General features: G+C 41.4%; 2 protein-coding genes across 8 annotated transcripts; one reads left to right on the forward strand and one right to left on the reverse strand.

The window, feature by feature from the left end:
* Positions 1-853: 853 nt before the first annotated feature.
* LOC111845728 (AP-3 complex subunit sigma-2) lies at positions 854-14931 on the reverse strand. 4 transcript variants are annotated; one of them, XR_011982291.1, is made up of 10 exons: positions 14766-14931; positions 14477-14568; positions 14041-14152; positions 13363-13434; positions 9087-9194; positions 3641-6026; positions 3411-3426; positions 2914-3041; positions 1772-1824; positions 854-951 (listed from the first exon to the last, which is right to left on the reverse strand). XR_011982291.1 is itself a non-coding variant. In XM_023815350.2 (6 exons), exons 1-6 carry the CDS (start codon positions 14832-14834, stop codon positions 5901-5903), a joined length of 579 nt encoding a protein of 192 aa, XP_023671118.1. In that variant the 5' UTR covers positions 14835-14931; the 3' UTR covers positions 3505-5900. The 4 variants fall into 4 exon arrangements, 1 of the variants encoding a protein (XP_023671118.1); XR_011982292.1 differs by lacking the exon at positions 3411-3426; XR_011982293.1 differs by lacking the exon at positions 3411-3426 and having other exon boundaries at positions 855-951; positions 2964-3041.
* Positions 14932-20128: 5197 nt separating this feature from the next.
* On the forward strand, positions 20129-22377 carry LOC111845726 (uncharacterized). Of its 4 annotated transcripts, none has more exons than XM_023815343.2 (2): positions 20129-20509; positions 20966-22377. In XM_023815343.2, the coding sequence occupies exons 1-2, from the start codon at positions 20501-20503 to the stop codon at positions 22097-22099; spliced, it is 1143 nt and encodes a 380-aa protein (XP_023671111.1). In that variant the 5' UTR covers positions 20129-20500; the 3' UTR covers positions 22100-22377. The 4 variants fall into 4 exon arrangements, with proteins under 4 accessions (XP_023671111.1, XP_023671115.1, XP_023671112.1 ...); XM_023815347.2 differs by having other exon boundaries at positions 20129-20410; XM_023815344.2 differs by having other exon boundaries at positions 20132-20509; positions 20896-22377.

Raw genomic sequence — 22377 nt, forward strand, 5'->3', positions numbered from 1 at the left:
GCTGACACCTTAAATACCTGACAAGCTTTTATAACGACCTCGATCCTCTTCACTGCCCACACATACAGTATCTCTAGGCGTCTGTTTCGGTGTACAAAAATCCACCAGAATTTTTTTTTTAATGTATTCACAGATTTTTATAAAACCGAGTTTCCCCTTGTGGGGAATAAAAAGCTGTTCCCACAATGTCAAAAGTTTTTTTTATCACATTGTGGGGATATGTGATCTCTACAATGTAATATATACAAGACCACACACACACACACAAAAGAGTGTTGGGGGCAGGAATTCAGTCTGCATACCTGCAGGTGTGAAATTACAGCACCATATAACCAAAATATTTTACTCTAACAGGAAATTGACAGATTTACACCACCAGATTTACTCTTCATAGGGATCATCCAGGCTAAAAGTACACTTCAGTCTTAAAATATCTGACAGCCATGTAATGTACAGCGATTGTAAACCGCTTTCCCTATATTTATGAAAGCAAAGTATTGATGTAATTAAAGACTATTAAAAGCTAAGCATCACAATTACAGAGGATTTGTGTTTCCCTCTTTATTCCAGCCCCCAAAAAAGAAAAATAATGATGACATACCAAGTGATTCCATAATATATTCTTTAATGGTGTACGTCCGGGACAGAAGGGTACTGGTAGGGGAGAACAGGCTCCCTCAACTTAAGGCTTTTATAAACAAAAAAAAACCCATTTACTCAAAGTAGAGAGAGTAGGAGGAGTATCTAGTCAACATTTATCAAATTGCAGCGCTAAGCCAAGTGGAGAACAGCATGGTGACACAGGCTCCCTGGTAAAGCTGCGAGTAAAGGAAGACGGGCTAAGGCACAAAATGTAAAGACAGCTTGGTCGCAGGACTCCAAGTCTCTGTGTTCTGCAATCATACTGTTCTTCACACAGCGAAGGACCGTATGTTCTTTCCTGGACCTGCACTTTAAGGTACCTTGGATAAGTATTCACCCCCCTTGTAAAAGAGCCAAATGTGCATCTTAGCAGATCTGAACAATTACTGTAGTCCACAGGAAATCTAAACATTGAAGCATTTTACAATAATACCCCTTTCCCACCCAGACATATCCCACCCACAGAGAGGAAATAACAATAGTATTACTAAAATAAATCATTTCCTAAATAAAACAAATAATTTACAGTAAAAGAGAGAAAGATAAAAAAAGGAGAGGGAATGTGGGGGAAGAAAAAAAAAATTGCCTCACTGCCATTGAGTATTTATGATGCTAATGTTAAGGATTATCAAGGGGTTCTTGTAAGGAGTCATAGAAATTGAAAAAGGGCCTTTTGAAGGGACCCTTTGAGTGTATATTAAATTCTTTATAACTGTAACAAATACATAACAATTTTTAATCATATTTAACAGTGAGTAATTTATGAAACAAAAGTTAAGCAAGACAGATATCTGTTGGTGGCATCTTGCCTCCCCAAATCACCTTTGGTTAGAATTGCAGCTTCAATTATTTTAGGATAAGTCTCAGCTCTGCAAATCCTGCGATGTTTGCCCATTCATCTTGGGAAAATAGCCCAAGCTCTGTCAGACTGGATTAGGACTGCTGGTGAACAGCCATTTTCTTGCCTCAGGTCCTGAATCCAATTGAGTTCTGGGCTTTGATTGGGCCAATCCTGATATACATGTGTTTGGTTTTAAACCTCTATAGTGTAGCTTTGGTTGTGTGTTTAAGGCCATTGTCTTGCTGGGAGGTGTCCTGCAGACTAAAATAGGTTTTCCTCTAGACTTACTTTACATTTGACTCCATCCAGCTTGCCTTCAGTTCTGACCAGTCCCCCTATTCCTGTCAATGAAAGACAAAACATGAGGCTACTCTCACATTGCTCTATGGCAGGGTTATTCAACTCACGGTCCTCGAGGTCCGAGCACTGCTGGTTTTCCAGCCTTCCTTTACCTGTCAGTCAGGTGTGAAGCCTCTGACTAATCAGAATCAGTAATTATTAAACAACTGCCTGGGAGAACTGAAAACAAGGCCTGGATTTGGAATCGAGGTCCAGAGTTGAAGAACCCTGCTCTATGGGGATGGTGTCCTTAGAGTCATAAGCACTGTTGCCTTTCCAGCACACATAGTATTATGTGTCAAGGTCTCATACGACCACAGAAGCATTTTCCACATCTCTCATGCTTATTAGCAAACCCCGAATGGCACTGCATGTGGTTTTTTTCACCAGTTCCTCTCATTACTCTTCCACTAAGGCCAGCTTTGTGGAATATGCAGGTGATATTTGTCACATTAATGGCCCCTTCCATCAGAGGAGGCCATGACCCTCCCCAGCTCCTTCAGTTCCCATTGGCTTCTTGGTTTCTTCTTTGACCAAAGGCAATTCCACACCACATTTTTCATCCCAAATTGTCACACTTTTAAAAATAAATACAACCTCACATTGAGTCAATTGAGTCGTCTGTCATAAAAGTTTTCGGAACAAGTTTGATTTTCTGCGTTTTTTCACATCAGTCAAAAGCTGTTGACCATGACCTTGTATGTACGTCAGTGTTTTGAGGCTGTATGTAGAAGCAGTCTGCATGCCTGGGTGCTTGATTTTATATACCTCTGGCTATGGAAGTGATTGGAACACCTGAATTCGATGATTTGGAGGGGTGTCCCAAATACTTTTGGCAATATAGTGTACAATATGCGCAACTTCAAGTTCGGGCCAATTTTGAAGCAACAAGGGCTGTCACAATCATGAAATTTTAGGTGAGGATTGTCTTTTTTTTGTTCATTTTATAAGATCATTATAGTTACCCTAATCATTGTTTAATATACATACACTATTGAAAAAGAAGAGCTATTAATTAGCATTGAAAACTCCAGTGATCTGTTTCCAGTTTTTGGATCAATACTGTTATGTGCTGTAAGGAAGGTACGTGCCGTAAGTTTTGAAAGGATGCCTACAGCCTCTCCGGACTCCCTGCCCTCACCGCCATTCGCCGGTTGCTCCCTTCGGCTCCGCCCTCTCTGACCTCGCCCTTCCCATCTCCGGCGCTGCTTCCTGTTTCCTGCTTGTGCAAAGTAAAGGCCACAGCTCGGAACCTCGAGAGCTCTGCTCATTGTTTTGGATTGTTATTTGGATTATTGTTGGTTTGATTGCTTGTATATGACAGTGTTTGGTTTTGGTTTTCACTTCGCCCTTTTCTGGTACTTCTGCTCAAGAAAATGACATGGAAATAGTGATAGAAATATGACATTTCAGTTTCATCCAGATATTTTCATACAGATGATTGGAGATGATTCCAACAATTATGCAAAATTATTGCAGTCAGCTCAAAAAAATCACTATCAAGCAATTATGTAGTAGTTGTCACAATTAGGCCTGTCACAATAACTTGGAGGGGCCTGATCTCTGTTACTCTGTAACCACTACTTGCCTGAAATAGTGTCATTCTGATGGTCCGGATATAAACCAATAAAAAGCAAAAGGTGTTGGGAGAAACAGCAGAAAAAACACACATTTGGAAAAACCGAGTTTAAAGAATTTATTCTTTAAGAGGCAAGAGAGAAACAAACAATAACTATTCAAATAAGAAAACAAACAAATAGTATACTTTTGTTTTTAAGTATCAAATAAATAACACAAAGTATTTAGAAGAAAACTTACGATCAGTTCGGACAAATGGTGCCACAAGAGGTGACCGAGCATTACCCGACTAGAGGTGACCGAGCATTACTAAAACAGCAGACAAAGCAAAGCGTGAGTAGTGAAACACTCAAGATTAACACTAGTTAATCAACAAACAGCCCAAGGCACGTCACAACGTACTGGGAACATGAGGTTGCTCAGAATGCTGACAGGCAGGGTTGCCCAGCTCAAAATGTACTAAGAATTATCTATGTGTGGAGGGACTGTAGGACTCAAACGAAAATGAAACAAACGTGGACGACACACAGCAAATGGAGACAAAAACAAAAACCTGAAACTCAAGAGTAAGTCGGAACCAAGAAACCATAGCAACCACCAAACGGGGCAGGAAAGGACCAAATACCATCCATCCAGCAAAGTGAGACGCAAACAAACGTGTATAAGGAAGTGCTACCGAAGGCTTCATCTTGTCATTTACAGACACTCAGATTAGAGCTCATATAACCACTGAAGCTCATTTCCTGCTGTCGTTCCGTGTTGCCAAAGGTGACTTCCTCCTGGTCTCCAGACCATAGTCCAACAAAACAAGGGGAAATTTGTCAAGTTCTCTATGACAAACTATAATTAAAAACATAATTATCAGTTACAACATTTACAACAGCAGTCAGTGCCCTGCAAGAATGTGGCAATTTACATCCAGATTAGAGGCTGTCAAATCATGGGCCTAAACAGCCATTTTCCGCTGCAGAGTCACACAGTTCATCCAGACCTATGTATCTCATATACAGCCATGGAAAAAATGAAGAGACCACTCTATTTTTAACCAAATCAGCATTTTTACATCCTGGTTTAATCGTGGTTCAGCTGGCAGAAGGCTATGCTGAGCAGCAGGTTGTTCCAGGTTCAAAATTTCCATAACAGCAGTACACAAGAATAAGGTGAAGCAGGAGACACTGCAAGCAACCAGAAACCAGCCAGTTAGAAGGCAGAAGCAACTTTCTAATGCCAGAGAAATCGTGAATCGTAGGATGACATCAAGTGACGTTCAAAAGGAATGGGAACCATTAAGTGCAGGTGTGAGGTGCACAGCTAGGACAGTGTGTATCAGGCTCCTAGAAGCAGGACTGAAGTCTCATAAAGCAAGGAAGAAGCCCTTCATTAATGAGAAGCAGGGAAGAACCAGGCTGCAGTTTGCAATTTTCTCCATGACTGTATATCACTCACACGCAGATACAGACACACAAAAAGTTCCCAAGCTGCAGGCATGTTTGTATATTATGGTAAAAACAAGAACAACATGGAGAGAGGATGGCTGATTTGGAATTCTGTTGTGTTTACAGGGAATAAACAGCCGTATTAGAGTCAAAGCCCTGGACAGTTGCTCCACATAACCAGCACTGCTGCAAGATTACATTACCATCATTCAGCAAACACTTTTGCCCAAAGAGACATACAAGTGACTCATTCCTCCAGCACTCGAGAGCAAGCTGACAAAGCACTGAGAGTCGTCTACCTCATGCTTCAACCATCAGCATGAACATTCAGACAAATGCAGCAAGTGTTCCCAATAAGACCAAATCTCGGGCTCCACTGACGCAATCAAAGCTTTTTATCCATGCTCTTATGGAGAAGCTGCACCCCATCTTTAAAAACATGAAACAGCTGTAAAGCCGCTGTTAAAAAATGACCCAGAAGTCAATCAGTCGCAGCTCCATTGCTTGAAACCAAACAGACCTTATATTACTGTTTTTTTTTTTTATCCATATTCAGAAGCAGGTTATATTTACATATTATACATGCATTTATCAGATACTTCTATCCAAAGCAACATACTGTGAGAAAGCAGGGACAGGCATTCTCTAGAACAACCGAGGTTAATGTATGTAAAGCACAAATTGCTTTCAATCTACAGACCATGTAACAGGAAAAGACTGCATAGCAAGTGTGGTCTTTTCCTCCCGATGAAATAATACAGTCATTGCATTCTTCTTGTGAACAGAGATGATGAGGATGATGGGTAAAACAAAACAAGCCGTCTCTATGGTTTATGGACAGAAATGGTTGCTATTATAACACTCCACCAATCGTCTTTCCTTCGCAGATTGGAAACAGACACGGCCACAGGAGTAAGACAAGACTGGAAGAGGATCTTTTATAGGGGTGACCGCCACAGGACATCTACCGAAAAACAAGGACTGTCCACATATCCAATGAACTATTGCTATTCTTTGTTACATTAGATTAGATGAGAACAAAACGGATTTTTCCAGCAATGACCTCAGAATGGGGACAAGCTGGGAACTTTGATGTTGATATCGCCGATGTTGATGTTACGAGGGATTTCTGGAAGGTTCATGTTCTTCACTGCAGACACGGCCCGTGCTGGGGCAGCAGACAAGCCACCCTGAAGAAAAGCACAAAGAAAGAGAAAAAGGTGTGAGGAACGCTGAGGAGCAATTTCAAAACCTGCACTTACAGCATTCCAGGTCTAAGACTCATAGTGAAACTGAAGAGATACCAGAAAGTTTCAATTTCCGCAGATCACCTGCTCTGTGCCAACTGTGGCCTCAGAGCCTGACCTCAAGCACCTCTGATAAGACGCATCACATGGAAACCAAGCAATTAAGTCAGAGGAGTGGAACGTTGCTGCCCTTTGAACAGGTGCAACCGAGATTTGCCCAGGAAGACGCATTTTAATCAACAGAAGAACGTGCTAAACTCACAGATTTCATTACATTTAGTCTTTGGACACTACAGATAGAGCAATAGCAGGCTGGCCATCGAAATCACAAAAGCAGAGTCAAGCAATGTCAGTCAGTATCAATGGGTGTACGATCTGATGAGTTAATATCATAATCGATCTTAAAGATGTCCCCAATCTACTGTTTATGTAAATCATAGAGATCAGGATCTTTTATGTCTTCTTGCTAATACTTCCAAACTTCATGTAAAACTTTGATGGCCAGTAATAACGTGTCACGACCCGATCCGTACCACCTACCCGATTTGTACCTTGCACGTCTGCACCGCATTATATTTTCTGCCCGATCCGTTCATCCCACAATTTTACAGCAAACCGTACCATACATCAAACTGCAGGGAAAGCTTTATTGCTTAGCAAGAACTGACTGCTGACTGAAAAAATCTGTTTTCTTTGCTTGTCATTTTAAGTGTTTAATCTGGTCGTCTGTTTCCAATATCTGGATCAACACTATTACCCAAGTATACCATATGGGAAATATTAGTTTATATTTCCATCGTTTTAAATTGCTGCTATCCAGCGACAAGCTATTTTGTGAACTGAAATATTAAGTTTGGTGTATTTTTCCTTCGTTTTAGTAATATATACATAAGAAATTTATAAACAAGAGGAGGCCATTCGGCCCATCAAGCTCATTTGGGGAGAACTTAACTAATAGCTCAGAGTTGTTAAAATCTTATCTAGCTCTGATTTAAAGGAACCCAGGGTTTAAGCTTCCGCTACACTAGCAGGAAGACTATTCCATACTCCACTACAAATTCAGTTTAAAATGTTCTTCTGCCAATTTCCACTTATGGCCACGAGTTCTAGTATTTAAACTAATATTGAAATAGCCATTTGGCTGAACAGCACCCAGACCTGTTAGAATCTTATAGACCTGGATCATGTTCCACAGCTGGTCCACTCCATCACTCCAAATCAGTGGAATCAAAAAAAAAAAACATTTCTCTACATGTCTGTCGTATTGGCATAATCTACTGACTTTGCTGCAGCATACATAGTGGCAGTCGTTAAGGGCATATATGGTCTCCCCATCATGATTGGGCTACCTAACGTGACCCTTAAATACACAGCTAGACGCAAGTGCAGGAGCTATGGAGAATTTTTATTAAACAGACAGAACACTGAGAGTCTAGAATCTGAATACTAGACTGAATATCCCAATCTGGGCTGGTGGAGATCATGCACACGCAGTCTGTAAAATTAACAAAGTTCTACCAATCAGGCACCATCGTAAAAAAAAAAAAATCAGGCATGTACAGTCAGATATTTCACAAAGTTATCTCTGTCAGGCAACAGTTTGGCACTTCTGGAAGAAATATGACAAATGTGAAATATCTGACACAACTTTGTTTAATATTTAAAATAAAGTTTAACTCAGGATTTAATGACCATTTTCAAAAAGTGTCCTTAATGTAATACTGTCATATTGTCTATTAAATGGTGCTAATCGATAAGTCCTTAGGCTTGTTTGAGTCAGTGTATTCTTGGCAATATATTTCAAAATTGAGAACAGAGATAACAATTCAGGTCATGGATCTCCATTGTGTGTTATAAAGATTGCAATGATTTGTTTGGGAAGATCACCCACCCCCGTGTCAATGACAGTCAATATGAATTCCAGTCAATCAGCTTGAAGGGAAAGGAAAGTTGAAAGATGATTTCATTCCTGATTCGACTGAGGCCGTGATCAGTCCCTAAGCAGCCGTAAAAAAGTGAGATCACCCAAACTTACGCGCTTTTCTCTTCAACAAGCATACGATAAATGTAGCAGAGACTCCATCAAGTCAACTTCACAATTAGTATTTTCCCCAAACTGACTTCCATAAAGATAAAATCAAACAATGGCATCAACAAACACTTCTGACAGAGTATGTTCTGCCAGAGGGTAAAACATAAAAGCGTCAACCACCGTATCTTCTGCAAGGACAACAGTTTGGCCATCTTAAGCATAGCAGTCGCTGACATACTGTTTTACTGCAGATTATCAAACAGGGAAGTGACAATGACCATGGGACTTAAGACTTTTCGAGAGGCAGGTGCACAGTTGAGGGTTGCAGCGTAGGGTAAATTATGCCAACCGAAAATTTTGATTATTGGTTATCAATAATGGGTGCTTTCAGACACTCGGGCTTCCTCAGTCCCAGATACTCCCTCATATCCCGGGATTATAAACGCTGCCGATTTAAATCTCAGGACGCCTGCGGCGGCCAAACCCTTGGGCCAGGTCAACAACATTATTTAATCAAGGAATACAAAGAATACAGCTCTATAAAACAGGTTAAACTTATCTGCGTAACTTACAAGTTCATAAAAAGTAGCTGTAAAAACTGATTAAATGTACTTAATGGTAACTGTATGACTCATCAAAATGACTAAACCACTGATTTGAAACATAGGTTTGGTGACAGAAATGCATAAAAACTTGATGTAATATATGCAGGGAAAGAGGGATTCTAGGCTCAGAAATAAACAACAAAAGGAGATGAAATGATTCACAAAAATGAGACCTCAAATTTTGAAATTTTGACTAATGTTAAGAGAAAAACCTATCATGTTGGCCTGATGGCAATGAAAAGGTAAGAATGTTTATCACTGCACTCATTATTTAAGGTTGCTTAGGGCTGACACAGCCTGGAAAACAGGACAGGATCATCCAATAAGGCTCCGCCCCGAGTGCCCCCACCCAGAAGCACCTCTCACCTCTGACTTTTCCATGCGGTTCTGAACGTCCACCTGGGCCACTATCTCATTCATGTTGGTCTCCAGCACCATCCCCCCCATCACCACCTCCTGCAGGATATAATGGACCTACGAAGACACAAACCAGGCCTACATCCCACACTCAGTCACCAGCTGCCAATGGTGGCACAGAGGATCAGGAGAGAGAAGAATCAACACCATCATTCGGATTCTGAACCTCATCTGAACCTCCTTGTTCTGTGATTCAGCAAAATGTTTAATATGTTGTCATGTATACACCTTAAGCATATTCACACACATGTCCTGCTGTGTTCATAAGCAACATTCCCAGAAAGCAGTAGAATTAGAATTTAGTCATCAGTGGTCATTGTCAACACACCACAGCACACAGTGCGCAAGAACGAAATGTGTCCTCTGCATTTGAGCCATATGTGACGTCGTGACATAGCAGGGGGCAGCTAATTCAGCGCCCGGGGGGCAGTGCTTGGGGACGGTACCTTGCTGGTTGGGGATTTGAACCAGCAATCTTTCAATTACAAGTGCGCTTCCCTAACCATCAAGCCACCACTGCCCACAAACTAGACAAAGAAAGGTGTCGGAATGGTTTCTTCATCACAAATGCTGGGAGAACATATGAAGAGTATAGGGTGTGCTGGTTGATTAGTAAGTTAGTTATGTTGACCTAATGCCATTCCAACAACTAGGGGTATATTCATGGTGAGAGTTTAAGGATGCTTAAGATCTAAAAAAGTTTTCGGCTTAACTTTACTAAAAACTGTGGAAGGAATGTTCTAGAAGGGCCGAGGGGAGGTGCATAGTGGGATTGTTGTCAATGCCTTAGGCAAAAAGAATGTGAATGTGCATTGTCTTGTGCCGACCCTGAAACCAGGAGCTGAAACTGTATGTTTGTGAGGATAATTGGAACCTCTTCTGCTGAAAGAGTGGAACGTACTACATAAGGCAGATCAGTTCTGCTGAGGAAGATAATCGGAAGCAGCCATAAATACTGAATGGAGACAAACAGGTTTATGTTCTTTTGTATTGGCTATATTTACCCATTTCAAGAATCATATGGTATAATGAATGTGTTGTAACAGAAACAGATTAATGGACCAAAAATACGATGAGATGTGGGTAGTTTGATTTAATCGAACAGTATTGTTTAACATGGGGACATATAAGGGATTCACAAGGGTCTGCACACAGACAAGAGCCCCTGTCTTCACCAATGTGGCAGAAGATAGTCTTTTAAGGGGACTTGCATATGTATAAAACTTGAGCATTTTCTTTGATTGGGGGTTTGCTTCTTTGGGTTGGGGATACGCTGGTTCTTTAAGGTCAGCTCCAGTGCACCCTGACTTAATAAAAGAAACTTTATGTTACCTAAGTCGCGTCAGGTAAATTTACTGTCATGCCTGGTGCCAAGCAGAATTTAGAGAAAGGAAAGTGAGTATACGGTTTCTACTTCCACAAACACTCTGTCAGAGTCAGTAAATTGGTAAATACGCCAAAGGAAGAAACAGGTGCAGTAGTTATTAGAAACCTGTTTATCATTGCCACAGCTTACTGATGTCTCAGTGTGAAAACTCACAGGTGACATTATCAGTGCAAAGTTATTTATACACAGAAATAAAGACAGAACTGATGTAATCACAGAGGCCTTTGATCCTTTACAGCCACAATCAATCAGGACAGGTATGCATTCACTTTTAACCAGGGATGGGCAGTGTTTGAAGCCGGAGCTGATTACAGGCAGACTGTGTGCATGCCTCCAAAAACCCAAATTCCTAACATGTCCTGAACAGGGTCACAATGGCACATAAGGCCTATCCGTGGCAGAACAAGGAGCAGGGCTGGGGTGCACCCTGGACAGGATGACCATCCATTGCTGGGCACATACACAATCACACTATGGGCAATTCAGAGACATCAATTAGCCTTAATGCATGTCTTTGAACTGCCGGAGGAAGCTGGAGTACCTGCCTGAGACACTGTCACTGTCACTGACGCACTGCCAACCCTGGGAGATGAACCAGTGACGACCTCATCACAGGCACAGCCTCCTAACCCACAGAGACACAAACTGCTCCACTAACGAGCTTCCACTAAGCACATCCGGCTACATCAAGCTGCACTTGTTTACTACTTGTGCACTAACAGTGTGCAAAGCCTGTGTGATGATGTAACAGGAGACCCTGCAGCTGTCCTGGGGAACAAAGACGTCCCATTTGAGGCAGCATAAGACATTCGCAGTGGCCATCTGGAGTCTGTCCTCTGCCTCTTCGAGGCACAAGCAGCAGCCTCCGACCGCATCCTGTGAGGAGGCGCCCACGCCTGTGTCCTTTGCTTATAGTGTTATTTTATGCAGCTGATGTAGGACAGAGGTATTGTGAAATAAAAACTGCAAAGTCATTTTCTTAGGACTATAACTCTAACTGGAAACGGGCCATAAAAACACTACAATTCTGGCAATAGCTGAAATACGTCAGGCAATAAAAATAGCTGAAATCACATAGACAATAAAATAACTAAATTATTTTAAGGAAGTAACTTTCAAAGGCTTTCCAGACGGCTGAATGATCTTTTAACTTAGCTTTTTAAGTCTCTGTGTGTATTTATATATAATAATTGTGTTACTTGGCCATAGGGGTCGGGTGCAATGTGAGTTGGGCAGTGGCCGAAGGCGGGGACCTTGGCGATCCGATCCTCGGCTACAGAAGCTAGCTCTAGGGACATGGAATGTCACCTCTCTGGTGGGGAAGGAGCCTGAGCTGGTGCGCGAGGCTGTGAAGTTCCGACTAGATGTAGTCGGGCTCACCTCGACGCACGGCCTGGGCTCTGGAACCAGTCTCCTCGAAGGGGGCTGGACCCTCTTCCACTCTGGAGTTGCTCACGGGGAGAGGCGCCGAGCTGGGGTGGGCATACTTATTGCCCCCTGGCTGGGCGCCTGTACATTGGGGTTTACCGCGGTGGACGAGAGGGTAGCCTCCCTTCGCCTTCGGGTGGGGGGACGGGTCCTGACTGTTGTTTGCGCTTATGCGCCAAATGGCAGTTCAGATTACCCACCCTTTTTGGAGTCCTTGGAAGGGGTGTTGGAGAGCGCTCCTCCCGGGGACTCTCTCGTTCTGCTGGGGGACTTCAATGCTCACGTGGGCAATGACAGTGAGACCTGGAGGGGCGTGATTGGGAGGAACGGCCCCCCCGATCTGAACCCGAGTGGTGTTTTATTATTGGACTTCTGTGCCCGTCACGGATTGTCCATAATGAACACCATGTTCAAGCATAAGGGTGTCCATATGTGCACGAGAACGAGATCGCGAGTGCAAGCGGCCGAAATGAGCTTTCTCCGCAGGGTGGCTGGGCTCTCCCTTAGAGATAGGGTGAGGAGCTCAGTCATTCGGGAGAGACTCAGAGTAGAGTCGCTGCTCCTCCGCATTGAGAGGAGCCAGATGAGGTGGCTCGGGCATCTGCTTAGGATGCCTCCTGGACGCCTCCCTGGTGAGGTGTTCCGGGCATGTCCCACTGGGAGGAGGCCCCGGGGAAGACCCAGGACACGCTGGAGGGACTATGTCTCTCGGCTGGCCTGGGAACGCCTCGGGATTCCCCCAGAGGAGCTAGAGGAAGTGGCTGGGGAGAGGGAAGTCTGGGTTTCCCTGCTGAGGCTACTGCCCCCGCGACCCGACCTCGGATAAGCGGAAGTTAATGGATGGATGGATGGGTGTTACTTCCTCTATAAAGCAGTTATTCATCAATTTTTGTTTAAAGAACCTCCATTTTTTCTTTTTAAATTGTATACTGCAGAAAAATATTTATCTAAGGTGCATAAGGGGTTACATTTAGTATTAAGTAATCTAAATAATGAGAATAAAATGTAAACTATGTGTTCCTACAGTAACTGATGTTTACTGTAATGGTTTACTGGTTCAGGACAAACTTGTAGCCAATTAATCATCTAAATTCCAGTTGCGCCTAAAGTTCACTTTCTATTTTCAAAATCTTCCAAGATATTTGACTCAGTGTATTAAAAAACAAAACACACATACTGTACACACACACAGAAACACACACACGTTCACAGATTTCCAAAGAGCACCTTTACTTTAAGTTTTTTCAAGCCATCGGAACCTGGAAAAATTGTAAGCTAATAAGCACCAGTCCATCAGAGAGGGCATCAACTATTCATTAATGATTTGGAGACACTAGTCCACCATGTATCTACCGACCAAAACATTGTAACACTCCGTATAGGAATAACTTTTATTCCAGCTAGTCTTACCTTGTCCATGTGAAAAATTAGGTCCAGTTCACAAACATTTTCAAAGCATTTATCAAGTGTTTCCACAAAAACCTGTAGAAACAAAAAATAAACAAGTAAAGGTACTTGGAGGAGGTTAAAACATAGAACTTTATATCTAACATCACCATCTTCAAATATCACAAAGCAACACAATACTTTACTATTAGATTACTAAAGTAAAAAAAAAAATCAAATTTTCATATTAAAATTTAAATGTACATTATTAGTATATGCTGCACCTTGTTATCTAAAAGGACTCATAGGTAAGGACATTCACATAAAAAGTTTATTGCCAATATATTAAAATGACTTTGTAAGTACAAGTAATCTTTGCTTAAGCAAAAAAACTCTGACCTGAAATAACTCAATAGTTTTACTATGCAAAATATAACATGCAAAACGAAACGAAATGATGATTTATTTGCCATTCGCAGAAGTACATAGACACACACAAATATATACAGACTGACCCCAATACACATTACGGGAAAACACACTAAAGTTTATTTAATATATCTATTAAAAAAAGTTAAATTACGTTAGTTCTGTATTTAAAAAAAAAAAAAAAAGCCAATTGGACGGCACTGATGACATCAACTGAAGACGCGAAACCGCCACCTAGCGGTGACAGTCATCACAACATTTCGTATGACTTACCTGTATTAAATCCAAAATTCCCAGCTCACTTTCAGAGGAATCCACACAAAATACAAAGTAAAGAGTTGCATAATGTCTGTAGATCAGCTTGTAGTCAGAGCCACCAATTAAACTGTCAACAGAATGTTACGTGGTTACTAACGCAATAAGAACTCTTTATGTTTTCCACATCCACATTATCTTAACGCACACCAATAGTAGTAATAAATAACAAAAAGGGGACTTTATTTTATTTAGTACCCTGCAAAATAAATTACAGAGGTAAGCGAAAGTACTGTTATGCAGGATTCTCCTATCACATACAAATTTATTAGGAAAGGGAAATTAGTCTACTACGGTGATTTATCACTGTCATTATTCATTAATGCGTGTATTCCGATCAGGGTTTGGCTCTCTTAGCAGCTCAGGGTGTCACTGCAGGATTATATAAAAATACCTTCCCCCTTCCAAAAAATTGCACACATTGTCGTCCCTCTTCGACACAAGATGAAATGTTTCCCTGATTATTTGCTGCTGCATGTCCTCAGCCTTGAAGGAAGAAAGAAAAGCGACCAATACAACACTTTAATAGTTATATGAATGAATGAATAAAACGTGAAAATAGAAGTGACTAAAACGAAAAGCATCACAAACGGGTCTAGTCGTAGCTTTAAAGCGGTTCCTACTGCATTTTACATTTTAAGGACAACATTGAGCATAATTACGAGATTAATAAGACGACTTACAAAATACTGATAAAATCTGATAAGTCGTGGTTTTCCATGGTTGTTAAAAATCAAAATAGCCTTAATCATTTTCTGTTTTGTATATAAATTTACGTTAGGCAGCAAACAAATCACGCCGCTTTAATGGCCGCCCGCTTCCCAGCTGCACATGTGTCTCATGAATTTGAGTCCGGTTTGAAACACGTTCATGCCATGTGTGACTTATATTAAAATAAAACATCGTACCTTAAGGAATTTTGTCCGAAAAAGTTGGTATATGTGCATTGTAAAATTTAGGCAAATTAAGCATATGTAATCAATACTAATTTTAATTAAAATAAGGATAAAGAATGGGGCAGTAAAATATAAAATGTGGGGCAGTATTATTAATGTAATAATAATACATTTATTTTATATAGCGCTTTTCTATATACTCAGTCACTTTACAAATGCCGTAGATTGTAAAGTCTGGCAGAAATAATTTTGCTTAAAAAATGTAATTAATAAGTAATTTTCCCCAATATGGAGATTTGCAGCTCAATAAATTAGGATTCTTTGTTATATCTCTAAAATGTTTTTATATGATTAAATGTTTTGACCTGACCTCGACCTGGAAATAACCTTGCCCAGCGACAGGTGTGCTATTTTTCAAACAGCTTAAAATAGGGTTATGAATAAATTAAAATACCATATTTTGAATATCAGAAAGGTGTGGTGCACCAATAATCATACATTTCATAAATGTTCAGTTTTTTATTTTTTTCCCAGTTGGTTGAACTTGTGTCTTGAATTTCTGTCAACACCATAAGATATTTGTAAAATGTAATTTAAATAAAAAAATAATCAGGCAGTCTTGTGGTCAGCTTGAATTCTACTTTGCACTTCCTATTTGTCCCTAATATCCGGACACCAACTTTCTCTGGTGAGATTCTTCATTTAAAAAATACATAATATTCATATCATTACGGTTACCATAACATAACGTGTCACCTCACAACAAAGGTAGTTAGCAACTGATGAAAAACAGCATGGATCCTGCGTACTGTTGCGGACTTTCATTGATCCATCACATGTCAGCGCCTTCAGGACTGATGCATGCTGCCACGACACGTTTTTTCTAATGTAATTTCTTTTGACATAAACACAAACTCATATTTTATTTTCATTTTTACCTTTTATGTTTTAAAAATTGTTGGTATACTTACCCATTTTTAACAAAACAGTAACACACCCACCCGAGACCTGTATGACAAAGCTGGATTTCGTGCTATATGGTACACCAGTATAAATGGACTTTATCTTCTTTTGCTCACATTTAGACCAGACTAAGCTAAATTTAGTTATCCGGCTAAGCAAGAAATCCTGCTTCGTGTTACAGGCTCTAGTGCTGCATAGGACATCTTTTTACTAAATTAAAATGTTTAATTGGATTTCAATTTTAATGCACTTTTTCAGAATGAGATTTTTTAAATTAAATTTGAGTTGAATTAGCAAATGTTGTAGTGGGGGTAAATATCACAGTATTAAAAAGTATTTACCATAAAAAACTCAAAAGAGCTCAGTACATATATAGAGTATTCACCCACTTTGTGGTGAGACCCCTAAGGCTTAGTTCATACTTCCTGCGTCACTGTGTGTTCCATAGTGCCGGACTGTCCTCAGACCTCAACATTCAAAAATCCTTGCGCCAATGCGCCAGGCAACCATGTACTTTGATGTCAGGCAACTGCGTTTATGAAGAGTGGTATGGATGTTATATTAGAAATAAGAATTTTTACTAAAACTAACCATGCAACATGTATTTACAGGTTGGATTATTGTCGTTAATGCAATATAAGAGAATAAAATAAAAACGATAACTAAATAAAACTATGTACAATATAAGAACAAAAGTATTGGGACACCTGGCCATTACACCTACAGGAACTTTTATGACGTCCCATTCTAAATCCATAGGCATCAATATGGAGCTGATCCCCCTTTGCAGCTATAACAGCTGCCACTCTTCTGGGAAGCCTTTCCAAAACAGTTTGGAGTGTGTCTGTGGGAATTTTTGCTGATTCATCCAAAAGAGCGTTTGTGAGGTCAGGAACATTTGAGGGGTTGAGGTATCCACCCATTTAGAGGGAGATATGATTACTGGGGGCTTGTTATAGCCAGTTTTGATTATTTGAGGGGGGGACTATTACTAGTCTTCAATTTATGGATTTTGAATTCAGAGTCAAAGTCTAGAATTGGCACTGGCCTCACAAACTGATGATGAGTCAAGTTCTTCCACATCAAACTGACCCAATCATGTCTTTATGGACCTTGCTTTGTGCACTGGGGCACAGTCAATTTATAATTTCTATAATTTATTGGTAACAGTCCACTAGCTGGTCAGTGAGATGTACCATTGCCCCCCCCCCCCCCCCCAGCTAATCTTATCAGTAACAGTGTGTTAGCTGATCGGCGAAATTCATTCATGTGAATGGTTTCAGTCTTGTAATGGACTTGGGTGAAATTTTACTCGGCCTTGACTCAGACTTGAACACTCGTGACTTGAAAAAATCTTTCCGAGTCCATAGTCTATGTCTGCAGCCTATATGCACCCCCACCCCATCGATAACTGTGGTAGCTGCCGCACCTTCCAATTTCTACTGACATTTTTTACATAGTTTTACATGGTGGTCTAGTGATGCTTATCCACCTAGCTGGCCAACATCTTCATTATTATTGCTGTACTTTATTAATCCTCTCATTGTTATACATCACAGGAAGGGCACAACTTTGGTTTGAACATTTGAGGGGTTGAGGTATCCACCCATTTAGAGGGAGATATGATTACTGGGGGCTTGTTATAGCCAGTTTTGATTATTTGAGGGGGGGACTATTACTAGTCTTCAATTTATGGATTTTGAATTCAGATTCAAAGTCTAGAATTGAACTTGTGTATAATGTACTGTATGGACAGTATCATGGGATGGAAAATTAGATACCGCCTAAGTCTACTGTAGGGGGGCTACAGACAGAGGTTGGGGGTGTGGGAGGAGTAGAGATTCGATGGCGGAGGGGTGACAGGGTCACCCTAATGCTAATGTCTCATGTCTGACAGATGAAGCACCAAACTTTCATTTTCTCTAACATGTGCAAGGATTTCCCACATTCACCACTTTTAGCTTAAGCTTAAAAATACTTCTTCTGAAATCTGCAGTTCACTTTTGACTTTTCTTGGTCATTAACCATTGCTGATTACTGCTGGATAGTAATATCATAACTTATAATGGTAATTTCACCTACTGAGGGAATTCAGTGCTGTTATTCTCACCGCCTTTCACATTCAGCCGCAAGTGAAGGTAACACTTCGCAAACTGCATGGCGTGATCAGCAAATTGAAGAGTCTGAATTCTGAGGCTGCCTTTGTCATTATGGAGGACTTCCATCACTGCAAGATCAGAAAAGTTCTACCAAAGCACTACCAACATATCACCAGTGTAACTAGAGACAGTAAGATGCCAGATCACTGCTACACCGCATTTAAAGATGCGTACCATGTTGTAATGCGACCAAATTTTGGCAGATCGGATCACAAATCCATTCTTCTGCACAAAGGATACAAGCAGAAGCTGAAAAGGTTGCCCCCCAGTGGAGAGATTTATGCAGCGCTGCATCACTACTCACAGACTGCCTCGAAATCACACACTGGAATGTATTCAAAGACTGTTTGTGGCTTTTCACAAACATGCAAATGTCACACAGTGTTGATGTCTGTGTTCCTACAAAGCAATAAAGATTTTCCACAACCAAAAAACTTGGTTCAACAACAATATTAAGATGAAGCTAAGAGTGCTCTGCAGCCTTCATCTCTAAGGATGATGTACAGGAGAGCCAGGTATGACCAGGAGGAGGCCAGCATTGATGTTAAAAGGAACTATGGAGAGAGGCTGGAACCCCCTAGGCTGATCACCAAGCTCAGAGACCTGGGACGTATGCTGCGTTCCATTTACCTCAGAGGTCGGAAGTCAGAGCTGGGAAAGAGATCACACACGAGTTAACCACGTTCTGTCACAACAAGTGAGAAAGCCATTTAACAATCCCAGGCACCTGTTTCAAAAAGCAAGATTTCTTGCTTAGCCAGAAAACTTGCCTGATTTAATTTACCCCAATTTAAATGCCCTTAATCTTCATTCCTTACATTTAGCCCAGACCACCTTAAATCCAACAAGTTATCCAGCTAAGTAAGAAATCCTACTTTCTGAAAAAGGCCGCAGATCTAGCCTGGTTAATTAGCCAGTATTAGTAATGTCAGTTACAAAAGTCTTGTAGGAGGTTTCACAGCATGAGTGACTGCCAGATTCGGTAAACCACTTCATTCACCAAACTGTTTGTATTTCCAACAACCACACACTACAACCACCGAACAATCACTGGCACCTGCACTTTATAGCATCGTTACTGCGTTTAAGTTACTTTATTGATCACTTTATCAGCATATTGTCTGGCTTTTGCACTTTCTTGTATTGTATTCTCACATTTCATTGGCAGGCACTTTTATGCAAAGCAGCATACATTTTTGAGAAGGTAGGGTCTGCCGGTGTCTGGAGCAACTGGGGTTAAGGGCCTTACTCAAGGGCCCAATGGTGAAATGACTCAGCTGACCAGGAGGTTTGAACTGGTCACCTTTCAATCCTTGGCTCAGAATCCTAACCCATTACCAAGATGAGGGGTGGGTATTGTTTTGTACCATCTGTCTTATCGGCACCTGCCCTGCCCTGATTGGCCCTTCATATGTAAGGGTTATGCCCTGTCTCGCCAGTAAAGCGTTTTGTCGTGGATTACCAGGTGTGGGTGAAGCAGGGTCGCCAGCTTTAGTCAGCTGGCCGCAGTGAGATTTGACAAGCCTGCAAATAATAATGGAGACTGATAACATTAGCAACGGGGGGAGCAGAACAAGGAGGGTTTAACCTTGTCCCATAGAAACAATATTCTCCCCTTATATCAGTGTCAGATGAACACTAAACATTATTTACTGGTACAATATTTATAATACAATAATTTCTCACATATACATCTATGTTTAATGGGTAATATGATTTTCATAAATTAATGTGCTTTATATACACATTGTGGATTGACACGGATGGTAAAACCAACTCGGTGCACGCGTGCTTCTTCCGTAGTCTCGAGGGCACTGCTGATGTACATTTTTCAGTCCGTTAGGTGTCACTGTACTCATTGTTTTCCGAAACTTCGACTCTTTTTTTTCCCCGACATAATCATGAATAAGTCTCAAAAGTTTCGCGGGCTTCTTCCGCCCATCACAAAGTGTTTGTTTTCGTAATCACAGCTGTCTCTCTAGTACGACATTTTACTGCTCGGAGACGCACTTTTTAAATTGTTGTTCGTCGTCGGCCCTCCGACGGAGTAGGTGGCGGAATAGACTCACACGTGTCTCAACAAGCGACCTTTTAAACGAATAAGAAAACGGAGGCGGCGCACTTTAATGACGTAACGGGCAAAGAACAACAACCGCAACAGCGATGCTGTCCAAAACAATACGGCACCTTGTTCAAAATACTGACATTACAGTATTTTGAAACATTCGACAGTAGAAATGATCTTACATAAAAGAGTTAAAGTTGTGTATTAGATCGTCCTGCAAGGAAAAACCACTCTCCGAAAATCCGGTAAGGTATTTACAGTTAGATGGAAAGCACTCTTGAACAGTCGGGAAGAACGTAATCTCTCGCCTCAAACACTGTGCGTTATACCTAAATATGCGGGAGGTAAGTGTTTTAAAAAGTCTCACGTAGTTACTACAAGCTTTTTGCATTAACTGTCCACATGCTTACGTTTGCGGAATACTTCGTTATTAAATAACAGCTGTTATTTATAAAAGATAATTTTGGGAGACAAAATAGTTGGGCCAGTTTGAAGGTGTCACTGGGTTTAAAACATACACGTTACTGTCACAGAGCGTTCCTTTCATGAGTTTTGTGAAAATACGTGGTGTCACCAAACATACTTTTATACAAGGCAAGAAATTTTACAAGAGCAATTTTTGACGTCTTGTTCTCAGAAATTACAATTACTCCTGGGGCATGAACCACTTTACGTGTCCATTGTGTTTACATGCTACCTGTTGTCCATCATTTTCTTTCTGTTCTCCTAGGTACTCCAACCTGAGGTATTTAGCTAAACCATGACATTTCCAGATGTGATCAAGTGTCCCAACTTTACAGATCATGCCTCAACGGAAGAGAACGGTCACTCTCATGAGTGGGAAGAGGAAGGCAAAATTCGAGGAGGACCTGTTTCCTTTCAACTCACTGCCAGTGGATTGCCAGCTTCATGTGCTGTCCTTCCTGAGCGAGGTGGACAAGTGCAGTGCAGCACTGGTGTGCTCCAGCTGGAGCTGCCTCGTACGCTCGGGGAAGCTCTGGAGGGTGGCAGACTTCTCCCGTCGCGGGGCTTTCCACATGGGCCAGGAGGGCCTTTTGGTGTCCAACCGAGAGTTTGAGAGATGGAAGGCTTGGGTCCACAACTACACCCATCACCTCATATCCAGAGGGGCGAGTCTTCTAACCCTCAGGGCCAGCTTTGACTTAGGAGACCAGTACAACAAGTGGGGGGATCTTCTGTCCCATCTTTTAGAAAGTGTCCATTGTAGAGACCTGACTCACCTGGACTTAAATTGGACCTTCACTCTGTTGGAGCCCCTGGACCTCCGGCTGCACTCCAGCTCCAGCTCCAGCTCCCACCAGGACAGCATCACCAAAATGGACCAGGTGAGCAATTTTCAGGTGCTGCTTTCTAAGCTCACCAGCAGCTGCCCACGCATATCCAAGATGAGGGTGCATTTCGACTGGTCAGAAACCTCAGTCTCGCTGCTGACTCAATTTCAGTACCTCAGAGTTCTGGAGCTCAAGTACTTCTGGGTCTTCAAAGGGGTCAACCCTGGCACCTTGCAGAACCTGACTAAATCCCTGCCCAATCTCAAGTCGCTGACGCTTCATGTCTTGGTGCCCCTCAGGAATCTTGGGATCTCCTACACACTGGAGTCCTTGTCCTTAGAATTCCTCGATGTATCTCAGAGCCGCGGTTTGGTCTTTTCTTGTCTTAACCTGCCTGCTCTTCGAGAGCTGCGAGCCAAGAAGGTGGTCCGAGGCTTCACTCTGGATCGTCGGACCAGGCTGCGGATCCAGAGCAGGTGGCCGTGCCTTTATCAGGTTCTGCGAGAGGGAACCCCCAAACTACAGGCTCTCAACAATGAGCGCCTTCTCCCAAACTGGAAGGAGCAGAGCTACAGTGAATTGACCTCCATCCTTCAGCAGTCCTGCTATTGCCTTCAACACTTAGACAGCTGGCTTTGGTAAAGTAAACATTTGAGTCACTGGCTACATATGGGACTCTGTGAGATGATCATGAAAGCTACAGAATTAACATGGTTTCATGTCAGGTGTCTTAAAAAGATCTTTAGCTTTGTTTTACTTATTTTAATAATTGTTTTATTGTATGAAAACAGCCTGGATGGTAACAAATTTAACCTAAAAAGCTTTTTAGGTAGGTCAGTTGTGCACTTAAATTTGTCAAAAACATTCCTACTCTGTTAAACGTTTTCATTATACAGATTAAACATTTTTTAAAAATGGAT

The sequence above is a fragment of the Paramormyrops kingsleyae genome, chromosome 13 (assembly GCF_048594095.1).
Source record: "Paramormyrops kingsleyae isolate MSU_618 chromosome 13, PKINGS_0.4, whole genome shotgun sequence".
NCBI classification, from domain to species: domain Eukaryota; kingdom Metazoa; phylum Chordata; class Actinopteri; order Osteoglossiformes; family Mormyridae; genus Paramormyrops; species Paramormyrops kingsleyae.